The 14,002-nt window shown below is 28.2% G+C and overlaps 2 protein-coding genes across 2 annotated transcripts; both read right to left on the bottom strand.

Moving 5' to 3' along the window:
• Nucleotides 1-3,582: 3,582 nt before the first annotated feature.
• On the bottom strand, nt 3,583-4,425 carry LOC119684962. The gene is made up of 2 exons (XM_038099124.1): nt 4,329-4,425; nt 3,583-4,270 (listed from the first exon to the last, which is right to left on the bottom strand). The coding sequence occupies exon 2, from the start codon at nt 4,237-4,239 to the stop codon at nt 3,631-3,633; it is 609 nt and encodes a 202-aa protein (XP_037955052.1). The 5' UTR covers nt 4,240-4,270; nt 4,329-4,425; the 3' UTR covers nt 3,583-3,630.
• A 1,843-nt stretch (nt 4,426-6,268) lies between these two features.
• Nucleotides 6,269-13,951, bottom strand: LOC119684961 (zinc finger protein 845-like). Its single transcript, XM_038099123.1, has 14 exons — nt 13,846-13,951; nt 11,911-12,450; nt 11,676-11,834; nt 11,480-11,617; nt 10,021-10,188; nt 9,662-9,961; nt 9,063-9,602; nt 8,857-8,985; nt 8,747-8,797; nt 8,590-8,682; nt 8,503-8,520; nt 7,522-7,758; nt 6,691-7,453; nt 6,269-6,609 (listed from the first exon to the last, which is right to left on the bottom strand). The coding sequence occupies exons 1-14, from the start codon at nt 13,922-13,924 to the stop codon at nt 6,501-6,503; spliced, it is 3,324 nt and encodes a 1,107-aa protein (XP_037955051.1). The 5' UTR covers nt 13,925-13,951; the 3' UTR covers nt 6,269-6,500.
• Between the last annotated feature and the right edge of the window lie 51 nt (nt 13,952-14,002).

Below are 14,002 nucleotides of genomic sequence, written 5' to 3'. Positions count from 1 at the left end.
ATCATAATTATATATATATTTCAGTTTTAAACTCTAACTTGCTGTAAACTGTGTTAACCCAGCATCCTTTAAAACGATGAAATGCCCAGTGTGAGGACTTTTGTTTTGTTTTTTCCATCAATTGGACGATTGTGAAGCAGCGCATTATTTACTCAAACTTGATATTTTGCATAAAGTTGTTTCAAAACAATTTTTATAGTATATTATATTTGTAGTGAAGCTGTTCTATTACAAACATTAGTTACTGTATATAGTGATCCTTCTTTATGGTTCTTAACCCCCATTGGCTTTAAAGTGTCACCTATCAACAAGCAAAAGAACCAGTCTTTTTTGGTGTTGTAATAGTCATTACACAATGTTGGTCAATACCAGTAGGTCTCCTCAATTATATACATTTATAATTTGATCTAAAATATAATTTTCACAATATTTATATAAAAATTTATTACATAAACGTTCTAGATTTTAATATTAACGTTTCTTATACATTGTACATTGCAGGGACAAATGGAACTTAAGGAATCCATTGAAATATGGAAACAAAAGGGACATATAATGCGTTATTGGAAGGAATCCCAAGATCCAAAGCCAACCGATTTCTTATCAAAATTCATTCAGGGTGCAAATTAAAGCAAATTAGAAATAAAATATTTTTTTTGAATTGTAAATTAAAAATATATCTTTGAAATCAATTTAAGAATGTTCTTAAAACTATTAAACGTTTTTTCATATCTCCTATCGCGTCAAGAAAAATTGAAGCGAATTACTAATATGCTAATAAGTGCATTCGTTTTAAATTGGAGTTTGAATCACAAAAACAAAATGATATATAATGTTTACCCATTTCTGACCATTAATATATTAGGTTCCAAACTCTTAGTATATCCGATCAATAAGAAAAAGTTTATCGCCCCAGAAAAATAAACTGACACAAGTACAATATTTGTTTTTACCAGGCCACTGGAAAATTTTAAAGAAATCAATATGACTTCTAAACCATTTAGATGACGTACTTGTAAATTTCTTTTAGAACAGCTCGATTGATGGAACTTTTATAGTATATGGTAAGGTTTTTTGATGGAAAGAATAATTAGCGTAAACAGGTGAGATGCTAATTTAATAAGACAAACATAGGTTCTTACCAACCACAATAAATAAATCAGAGTCTAATTGGACTAGCTTATAGAGCCATTGCAAGAGCTTTGAACCTCTACCCATAGTGGCTATAATTTATAAGACATTAAATACTAATAAGAAAAATGTGCACTATATGGTAATATTTTTGACATACAGAACAGTGATAAGGTAAAATGACTAATCAGCTCGGTGTTACTACAAAAATGCACTTAGGTCATTTTTGACCCATTAATAAAAGCTCTTGAGACTTGTTTTACTATGAGTTATACTTCGACCCTCTGAATAGAACTCATTGTGACTACGATCCACTCTACATAAGATACTGGTGTGAACTGGCCAAACATTTAAGCTAAAACACTCACCAAGAAAACGTAATTGTCAAATCCGATCGAAACATAAAGTTTTATAGTAACTCTTACAGTAGAATCATCGGCTAGAGTTTCAGAATTCTTTTGTGAGTTTACTGAATAATGGTCTAATCTATTTTATCTTAAGAAAGTGTTTTTTGATGGAACAAAGTGCTGCCAAGATCTACTATTATTTATATTACAGGTACAGTATATTCATTTACCCCAACAGGACTGAAGGCGATCTATTACAATTTAAATGCCAACACTAGATTTTTTGATAGAGGGACTTACCCCTGCACATTCCTTAATTTAAAAGACAACAACTTTAAGTACAATCAGACTACAGTCCATTACCAATATGTATGGAAGCCTATCTATAGATTGTTTAAAAGAATTATCACATCTACCGAAGTATCTTCGAGATAGACCATTTATTATTAGAAAAATTGAGAATAGCAGAATTGAGTTAGTGTTTGCCATTGAATATACGTTTATAGTTAATGTAGTCTCAAGGCATTCTCTTTTTAGATGCAGATGTTATAAGAAAAGAATGATCATAAGAGAATGGAGGTTTCAATCACCACTAGTTTATCCGACAAAGTTCCAACTTGCTTGTCGTTGTGTGAACGCCAGAAGGGAGTAATAATATTTACAATTTTATTTCTAACTTTAATACTAATTATTAATAAAATAATTATAAACTTGAAGTTGTGCTTTAAAATCTCGGTATGATAGCAAAGAGTATATCCCCTACATGCATTACAAAATACATTTGTTAAGTGACGTTTTTCGAAAACACCCTGTGCTCATCTATTACAATTTAAATGCCAACACTGGATTTTTTGAACGAAACTTAGCGCCAACTATTACTGTTCTTTCTTCCGTCAGCCATTAATGAGAGTGCTTAAATTTAGATAGGCTCTTCTTTTATTAGTTAGTTGTTGACAAGGCACCTATTAGTAATCATAAAATATTAAATGAACAAAATGCTGTTTTGTTATCCTGAAGTTTGCGGTGTGTGCTTGCTAAGCAAAACTGGTAAGAAAGTTTCGCTTCTTGGTGTAATGCCTGGTACAACAAAAACCTATTTGGTGTGCCTGCGTGAAGTAACCCGCACGGAGTATCCATTATATGTTAAAGGTGAACATCATCCTATAGTAATGTGCATTGATTGTAAACTTCGTCTCGAGGTTTCGTACAAATTCCTATGCACCACCCAACAGAGCAGCAATTATTTAACATATTTTAATAGTTCACCGGATTTTGGTAAGAAATGTGTAAAAACTCAAATATTTCACAACTTCATTTTTATATTCTTTTAGCTTAAATTGCAAATAAAGTCCGATGTCTTCGCTACCCAAACAAAGTTCAGGTATATATCTTTAATTCAAAAAAACGTAATATAAAGTGTTTTTAAACATATTTGCAATTCCAAGACAAATGTGTTCATAACCTCAAAATAATTACTTGTTTTTAGTAAAAGATTATCTGCTAATACACGGAATATACATAAATAAAAATATAGATATACAAATATAGTTATATATAGTCGTTATGTAAACATAACAATACATAACAATTTGTGATTTAACGCTCTGGAATTAAGTTATCTAGAGTTTTTAGAGAATATATATTAGCAGTATCCACAACAGTTCGTCTGCGAAGTAGCGTATAGTTAAGAAAGTAAAAGAATGCCTAATAATTCATCAAGCTAATAAATTATTTTCAACTATAGTAGCAATTATGTTTCATTAAGAAATACGTCTTTTGTTAATATAAATTTCTCTTTAGAGTTGTAAACTGAAATTTCAGCTTGCGAATATTTTTTTATATATAAATTTGAGTGAAGTTGAGCACTAACTGAATATGTGAAATGAAGTGATGAGGTTGCTTTCGTGAAATTAATTCATTTAAATCAGCTAATTCATATGTATGCTACTATTAGAACTAATTCCTAGTTCATTGTTCTCTTTACACATGTCCACTAGTTTCTTTTTATTTCAATTATATTTGATTTAGAGAGCAGGACGTAAATAATGGACTTTTCTATTGAGGATATTTTCAATATTTGACTTAGTAAATGACATTGACGATCTTTTAATAAATATACAACAATTTATTCCTTAATACATATATCTTTCTTCTAATCATCCCGTAAGGCCGATATTATAGCATTGCATAGTTTTTGTGCGTCTGTGTTATGTATGATCAGCTCACAAAAGCTGCGATTCTCTGCTTGTCTAAAGACCCTAAGGGCGCTAATAAAATGTTTTTTAATCAAGCCATCATTCGTCATTAATTCATACATAAAGTCAACATCATCCTGAGTAACAAATAAGTAATTTGTGTTCTGTAACTCTTGCAGAATATAGTCAACGACTTTGTCCTGCAACCGTGCTATTTCCGTTTGTTCTGACTCCTTTTCTTCGGCATACAAGCGACGAAGTGCATAAATGCAATATCCAACTGTGGACATAACCACCGTGCAGAAGAGAAGAGTATACTTTTTATATATATCGAGTAAATTTTGCCATAACACGCATAACTGCTTCCCATATTCTCGCAAGAGCAAAGGATAACCGTCATACATTGCTATAGAATCCCATGGGATGTAAAATATAAAACAGTACAAGGCAATAGTTGAAAATAATAGCATCGTTATGGATAAGAGTTTGTTGATCACGATTTGTGATATTACCGCAATGCGGCGACCAACCCAAGACGTGCAGTATTTCCACATATTTATGAACATAACAACTTAATATTCGGATTGCTTTCTAAAACTATAAAAACCGAGATGTAGCTAAATTAAATGTATTTTACGGCGAATAATATACTTACGTTTATTTTCATTAAAGTTTTTAGAAATTCACTAAATTTTGACAACTCAGACAATTTTTACAACCATTAATTTATAGAAAGATATATCTACCAAAAATTTTATTTTGAATTTTCGATGTAAATAACTTAAATTTGAAACTTCAAAAATGAAATATCAGAAAATTCAATTAATTTCCATTAAGCTAAAAGATGTTCTACTCATAATCGCTTAAGAATAGTTTACGTTTAAGAGTAATTATCTTTTCAATAAGTAAAAAAAATATTTATCGTATTTTTTGGGACTCCTACTCATTGAAAATTTGGCAAATTAACTGATAAATAATCAAAATAACACATACGTTATTACTGGCTTCGTTATAGTCAGGCTTTTTAAATATTCTGGCTCTAGTTAAAAATCCCGTTCCAGTTATTTACATTATTCAGTCTTATAAGAATTTGGATATCGACACACGCTAATTAGATAGTTATAATACCATCTAGTTCCAGGGGCTCCTAATCAAATTATAAACTATCATTGAACCGCCTTATCACAAATTGAAATAGCCGTTAGAGGTTAGATATAAAATAGATCTATCTTAACTGATACTAACTTTATATTACTATTTTTTCTTTTGTGGTGAAAAGCGAAGATGTTTCATTGGTTATTTTTGGTTTTCATCACCATAGCTTCAGCAGAAATCACTAAATGCAATATCCCTTCTCAAGATATGTCGATTCTAAAGACATTATCCTCTGATGACAGTTTTTGGAATTGCGATTATTATCTTTTCATATAGAAAGAAAACATCCTGATTTTTTGGGGTTCCATTTTAGCATTGTGAACCTCGTTATTTCCAATTTTGACTTTAAGGTAGCAAGTCTCTAGAGGTGCTAGAGATCTTTAAGTGTATCTGCTTCTTTGACGTACGAGACAGTTTTCTATCCTAGTTTCTTATACCCTAGTATTTAAATTCTGTATATGCATTTTGAAATTCTTTTTAACAAAAACGTTGCTATGTTTTTTATAATTGATTTTTTTTTTTTTGATTTTATAAAAATTCCTTGTCTTTAACAATGTCAAATTAAACATCAAAATTGAATTTACAAAAATCTTCAAAGAAAACTGAAGTATTTGTAAAAAATTTCTCTCTAGCGTTTCTCACATTTCACTAGTTTTGTATATATTTTTTTTCAATTTATCATTATCCAATCGTTTAGTAAAAACTATTTGTAGGAATACTAATTCCTCCAGTCAGACTATACTCATTGATTTATATAGACGTTATATAGATTGCTTCAACGGTAAATTGAGAGTCATTTTATATAAACAAATAAACAGATTTAATTTTATTATTTATTGTAATGATTGGTATCGCTTATGGTAGTTTAAGTTGATAAAAATGTCACCATCTTGGCGCATTTATGGAGGAGTATATTAAACCCAGAATTTTTGTTTGGTTTTTTACAATTAATTTATAGCTCCTTTAAGAGTAGGAATGCACATAAGTGGGAACGAACCATTTCTCCCCGAACTACTGTATTATTTTACCCTTTAAATAATTTTTGATTATAATCTTTAATACACCCATCCATTAAATCATTTATAATTAATATATCAATTTAATCTTTTAATATGATTTTTATTTCATTTAAATATAAACAAAAATGTAAGACACAAGTTTTGACCTCGACTTTTTAAAACTTAAAGAACTATTTAAAACTACAATTACTACTACTAAATTATAAGTAAAACTATTTAACTTTAATTAATTAAAAATCAAATGTTGTTTTATTTCTCATCATTTATGGGAATAACTTAATTTAATATATATATTATAACAAATGTGACAAAAATGGTTTGCCAATAACATCTTTGGATATAAATATGTACAGATATAATTTACGATGGTTTTTTTGACAAATATTACATAAGTTATATATACAAACTTAAATGTGTAAAATACAAAATTATACTAATATGGATTTTATAAGCATTTTTTATAGAAACTAAAATAATTTAAATGAGAAAACCGTGTGTAACGTCATGTTGTCATGTTGCAAGAGATGGTTCGTGCGCTGGATTGCTCTATGCAATGATTGTGTCTTTCTTCAATAGTTTATTGGCAAATTAAGAATCATTCCAACTATATAAATCAATATAAATATTGGTCATGACATACTAGCAAAACTCTCTTATGGTTGCTCTATAATATCGTTTAAATCGTCATTGATTTCATCTGCCTTAAAAATGTCCTCTTCGTTGAGAATTTTATTATGTTTTGCTTTAACGTGTGCACGCAATCTGTAAATTATAATTTTTAATATTAATTTAGTGTTAGCTTTAATTAATTTTTTATGATTTCAACTTAAAATATTTACTTACAAAACACGTTTTTTGAATCCAATGCCACAATCGACACATTTGTAGGGAACATATCCATTGTGAGACCATGCATGTATCTTGAGTTGAAAACTTTGCGTGAAAATTTTGCCGCATCCTTCGACGGAGCATACAAAACGTTTGCCTAAATGTTGCACATCCTTATGCCGCTTCAAATGAAATGAATAACGAAATTTTTTCCCACAAATATCGCACTTGTGTGGCAATTCGCCAGTATGTGTATAATTATGTTGTTGCAATTCGTAACGTTCCACAAAAGACTTAGAGCACGTATTGCATTGATATTGACGTTCCATATGACGTTTACTATGATATTTCAAAGACATTAACGTCTTATAGGTGCCATTGCAAACATGACATCTGTAATCCTTTTCTTTACTTGAAATGTTTTGTTTAACTGCACATATATCCTCTGGATTTGAATCCAAAGGATCACTTTCAGATTTATATTGAATAATGATATCAATATCATCGTTGTTGCAAGAATTTCTTTCTTCTCTAATTACAAAGCTATTAGAATCGTTTGTCTTATCATTTGCATTATTTACGTCAAATTCTTTTTCATATGTTGTAGATGTTGTTAAGTCTGTTGTTGTCTTGGATGTTATGTCCTTATGAGAATTGTTTGTTATAGATGTTTTAAGCTGCTTTATGTTTATGTCTAATGTTGTGTGAAGAGATGAGGGCTCAGTTATGCCTGTATACAATTGGGACTCATTAAGCACTTTTAATTCTGTTTCATTGGCTGTTTGATATAGATAGTTTTATTATTTTTAATACTTGCTTTTTATTAAAGTTCTTATAATCTCTAACCGTCTATATCATTTCCCAATAATAGTTTAAGTTTTTCTGATTGTGCTGCACCTAAACTTATATGATCCTTACCAACTTTGGAGCTGGATGATGTTGCTTTCTGTACAGAAACCTGTTCCTTAATGGTATCCCGTTGCTGAATAATTGGTTCTGATGAATGACTGCGATCTAAATGCCTCAAAAGCCGATTTTTTGTAGCAAATGAACGTACACAACGTGGGCACTCAAACATTAGTTCTATATAAGCATAGAATGGAATATATATTATTAGTGTTAAATTGATATAATTCACATGATTATGAATATAACGAAATATTCTACTTCATAAAAAAAAATTCTTATTAGCTTTGTGAAAACCTCATTGCTCTCTTTAGAGAGTTATTTAGAAATCGTTAATAATAAATCGTTATTCGTTAGATTAGTATTGTAATTTATATATGTGCTCTATTAAAATCCAAAGCTTAATAACATTTTATTGTTGATTACACTTTTTTTTTATATATAAGTTGCAATAAATATGTTAATACATGACAGATTTTTGCTACTAGTATTGTTTAATTCTACCATAACAATATAACGATAGTATTTACAATTAAAAATAAAGCTTCATGAAATATTACAATGTTAACAAATAAAACATCCATTATTTTGACCATTATTTATTTTGATATTTTATAATGATCGAAAATAAATATATATATGTATTTAAAATATATTTTTATTATTAAATAAATAATAAAATAGCTTATTTAAAATACAATAAACCAAACACATATGCTAAAGCATAATACAGTGAAAACTCTCTTAACGGACACCACTTGAATAGACCATTTTTTTAAAACCAAATTTTTTTATCATTTTGATAAATTTAACAAGTTTTGACCAGGCACTCTTCTTGAACAAAGTTAGCTGACGATACGCATCCGTTAAAAAAAAGTTTCTACAATACACTTAATACAATAAATGTTAAACAAAACTTACTTTGCAAAATGAATTTATCTGTAAAGAGAAATAATTAATATCAAATAACTGCTTTTTTTTTGTTTTTGTAAATAAATCTTTACTTACCGTCTATTGTTTCATGCTTCTCTTTTAAATGATTTTTCAAAACACTCAAATTTGTTGAATCAAACGGACACTTTCCGCACATTAACGTTGTTTCTGTAATAAAATAAAATTTAACAAAAAGAACATATAATTCATTTAAATATTTCTATTTTCTTACCTTTTTGCTTTTTTAAATTCGAAAAATCTATTGGCATTTTCTCCGACCACTCTGAAAACATATAAATGAATATATTAATTTGCAAATATTTTTATCAACGAATTACTTACGAATATCACCCTTAGCTTGTATCATATCTCTTGTGGGTATCCTATTATGTATGGCTTTATAATGTTTAATAAGTGCACGTTTTGTGTTATAAAGATTTGTACACATTTCACAACGATACGGCGCTAATCCTATAATTACATTAATAAAAAATAATATTAATAAATAATAAATTAATAAAAAAAATAATTTTATATAATTGCATTACCTCTATGTATAAACATATGATTTTCAAATTGATACTGGCTGAAAAACTTTTTATTGCAATGCATACAAAGCGGTTCTTGATTATTATTTGTATTTGTATCTTGAGCTTGCTCTTCAAGCAAATCTTCAAAATCATCATCACTTGTTAACAATAAGTTTTCAATGTCATCATTATCATTATCGTCATCAAAATCTTCAAACAGAACATCACCATTAAAGTCGAATTCAATGTCAGCAATATTATCAGTTTCCACAACCTGTGGTATAGCATCCGCTGGCATATGCTGATCTATTGCGATAGCAGATGTTACAGTTGCTTCTACATTCATCCCACCTGCAGTTGTACTATCTAACTTAACTCCTTTTACATTTACAGCTGTTTCCCTATCATGATCTTTATAATGTGCTTTTAACTTACTGTGCTTATAGAATACTTTGTTACATTTTTTACAGTGTATACCACTGGTATAGTCAAATTTGTTAGTTTTCGTACTTTTTGAATTATGATCAGATATGCAATCAAGTCCCATATCTGTTTCATCTGTTTATAAAATGAGATATTAATAATTAAAATCGATACTATTATTTATTTTACTTTACCAAGGGAGGGACGTAATTGTACGTCATTTGCTTCTACTTGATGTTTTACAAGATAGTGACGACGAAGGTTATTGCGTATGTCTGTTTCAAAAAAGCATAAATCACACACGTAAACATGCTTGACGTTAACAGGTTTGACAACAGGCGGTGCTTTTGGCTTTTCATTCAGTTCCACTCTGTTTTTGGGTTGTAACTGCTTTTGAGTAGGCTGAAGTTTATGTTTTGTTTTATAATGTTGCGTCAAATCATCCTTGAAGAATGTATAAAATGAGCATTGATCACAGAAGAAATGTGGTATTTCTGCAATAATTATAAATTATTATATATATACGTGTATACTATCATATTTTATTTCATACCATTATGCGTTAACATGTGATTTTTAAGGATATCCTGAGAAGGAAAGACTTCTGTACATATTTTACAATTAATTTTTTTTATTGGTTTTTTGTCTGATATCAAAATGGCATTTTTCTTATCATTGACATGGTGAGAATTAAGTACATCTAACCTTCCGTTTAGATTATCTATAAAGAATTGATATATAAAATAATTATAAAAATATTTATATATTATCGTTTAGTAATTATATTATAAACTGATTTACGAACTAATATTGTTTTTTTTTACAGTTTTCGTTAGTGGCTATGATGTCCCTTGTATTGACATTACCATGCTATATTCAATTTTATATAATAATGTAAAATATTTCATTTAAAAATAAAATCTCTTATTTCATGAAACACATCCAAAGTTTATTATTTATTTGTTTTTCCTAAAAAGAAAGGCCATCAGACAAACATTGAAAACTGCTTTGGAGTGCATTTAGATACGTTCTATTTCTTCTACAACTTAAATTAAATTTAATTTTTGAAATCAAATAAGACCTCTAACTTTTTTGGAAAATCAGAAAAAAAGTAACAAAAAACTTTAAATACAAATAAAAAAGTTTTATCCAACTTTGGCGCGTTACGGGCAGAAAACAAGCGTAATAATTGCGTCTAATTTGAAAGGGTTAGAGTTTAACGCCTAACACTTTTAATCAATCAATTATATACAGACTTATAAAGCCAACGAATATTTCTAAAGACCACTGACGAGGAGTATATGGCAATACACGGATTAGCTATATGATTAACCAAAAACATTAAATTAATTTAAATAAAATTTTATTAAATTTTACTACTATTCAAAAACCCGCCTTTTCTCTTAAATACAAGAGTTTTAGTAACGGATCAATTTAAAAATAAAACTGCTAAAATATATTAATTTGGGTTATCATGTACTCTAGACATTACACTAGACTTTACACCAATTGAAAAATATTGTGAAACCACGAATATATTGTGTCTTTTAAAAGTTATGTTTAACCTAAATTTTAATGTGAAAAATTTCTTATTGTTCTAAAACATTAACGTTGTGGTATAATAGTTATGCCATTATGTAGTCTTTTGTGTGTTTTCTCAATAAACTTCTAAAAATCAATGTCACTTGAAGTAAAGAAACAGCCAAATAGTTCAAACTTTCCAAAACCTGGATTGGTAACCACAGAATAATAGTTTAAATCTCAATCTATCTCAATGTCTCAAAATAATAAAAATTAATTTTCATTCGGAATTAAAATTCATTTGTGACAAAAAAACATTGTTTCATTTCTCATTTTCAGAATCGATAACATATATATATAAAGTTAAATCATTTCACTAGAGATAATTTTATCTATATAAATCCTATCGTTATTTATATTTATAAATTTATCAGGATAGAGCCAACTGTTACTACTGAAAAACAATACATAAATGACCCTAATCTTCTTACCATTATGCGTAAGCAAATGGACTTTGAGATCATCTTCAGTATTAAAGGGTTGCAAACAGATTTTACAATGAGATTTGCTAATGTTCGACATGTTAATTATTGTTGGTTGTGTTAACAATGAGTTAAAATTAGTATTTTCTAAAAAAAAGCATTTATAAACAAATTGTATGTTGTAAAATGAAACTATGTTACTTACCTTCAGCTATTTCTGATGCAACATTCTCTTCAATAATAATATCATCAACGTCCATGCCCATGCCATCATTAGTTCCCACTTGTAAAAGATTATTCAGTACTAAGTTATTGTCCAAAGTAACACTTCCATCAACTGCATCTATGTACTCAATGACTACGCCTAAGGAAATATTCAATCAATAATACATTAATACATTTATTTTCTTATAGATCGTGTAATATATCATATATATTACCATTGCTCATAACTTCCTCCATAGTGCCATCAGCCATGACAACAAATTCATTTCCAATGGTCAAGTCGTTACCTATATTGTATTCACTAACATTGGACAGTTGTGCTGCGTCAATATTTGTTGCAAATTGTTGCGGTAATAGTTGCGTCTGAAACTGTTGTTCCGTACTAATTTGATGCAAATTAATCTGTGTTGGATGTATTTGTGTATTATTAGAAATTTGTTGAATTTGGGTTGTATTGTCCTGTAAAACATTTGCTATTTGTGTCGCATCCCATTCTTCAGGTATTGTTGAATATTGCAGTTCTATTTGTTGTTCTGGTAACGTGGCTGTAGTTAAATTTTCTATATCACTAACTTCTTTATAAACTTCGACTATTTGATTATCTGTTTGTGAAGAATTTGCGGCTTCAAAGTTTGTTTTCGGTTTTAATTCTTCTCTTTTGGCCTTACAGCCATGTATTATCTCATAATGTTCACATAACAAACTTCGTTTTTTTGTTTCGAAATCACACAGTTGGCAGCTGAATGAAATGATATCTGTAAATATAAAATATTGATAAAGATAATTATCCCAAATAATTAAATTGCTATATATTAATAGTAATTTAATATACACACTTAGCTGATGCTGTCAATTTATAGCTTGTTTCTTATAGCTTGGTTATATAAAATAGTTAGGAAAACTTCATAGGTTTTTGAATAAATTTTTAGCAATTTCCTTACTAATTGTCATTAATAAATTGATAAGGAATTGTCATTTAAATCAGACATTAGTTAGCAAAGTTATCATTTGGCATGTTACTACATCATAATAAAATGTGTAGAAACATAAGCTAAATTTTTTTTAAACAAATAGTTACTATGAAAAATACACTGTTAAATAGTTTAACGGCTTCGTTACTTCGAGATTTATATAAATAATAATTTAATGAATTCGGTTTAGCTCACAACATTGAATTTAGATTTTCATGGGATACACAACAAAAAAAAATCCAAAACAAAAAAAACAAGAAAAATAATTTTCAAATTAAGGGAGTATAGAAAATACTACCAAAGTGACAGCTGAATGCACTAAAAAAAAAGAAATTGAGAATAATCTTTAACATCATTTATTTAAGAATTTAAATTAAACTAATGAAGTCTAAATAGACATTTTCAATTTTAATACCCATTTTGATATTTCACTTTATATACCAGCTATGAAATATATACAACGAATTATCTACATTCTGACTAATGTTTACGGTCTGAATCGTATTTAAAGAATAAAATTGAATCGTTTATGACTAAAACTATAAAGCAATTGGTTTCACCATGTTAAAGTTTTGGATGTTTACTTGATAGCCTGTAACACATCTTGTATACCTCATGGAACATTTCTTTATGAAGTAAGGCTATAAGAACCCATTTACAATATAACTATATACATTTAAAAAAATATTTATATATGTTTATGATATATATATATATACATATATATATATATATATATATATTATATACATTATATATATGTATATATTATGTTTGTTTATTATATGTTTATAAAATATATAACATATTTAAATACATATTCATATATATATATTTATAAATAAATATATATAAATATATTTTGTAATTACGCATCCTAATAAGAATATTTTGGCGCCCATATTTGTTGCACGTGATTCATCATTTTATTTACCTTATTATTTTTCTTTACTCTATATAATATGAATATTAAAAAAAATTCTACAGAATATATTACTAACAACAAAATATTTAAAATGTTTTAAACTCGAATTTCGAAACTCTCAAAATACAAATTATAAATTGCAAATATCAATTACAACAAAAACAGTTGTGTTTACAAACAAGCGAAAACATTTGAAGAAAGAACCGAAAGAGAACGAATATTTAGCGTATGATATGTATAACAGCAAAACGTACCTAGATGCGATTTAACGTGTTCCTTTAGACTTTTTTTGTTTGAAACCTTCAGAGAACATATTTTACAACGAAAGCGCATCTCATTTTCTGTTGCAGAATCATTTGCTAAATCCTAAAGAAAAAAGCAAAAAACACATTAATCAAATCACAAATTTTT

Source organism: Teleopsis dalmanni, chromosome 2 (genome assembly GCF_002237135.1).
Source record: "Teleopsis dalmanni isolate 2A chromosome 2, ASM223713v2, whole genome shotgun sequence".
Lineage (NCBI taxonomy): Eukaryota > Metazoa > Arthropoda > Insecta > Diptera > Diopsidae > Teleopsis > Teleopsis dalmanni.
Note: the sequence above shows the minus strand (reverse complement) of the source record. Positions and strands in the feature narration are given on the sequence as shown.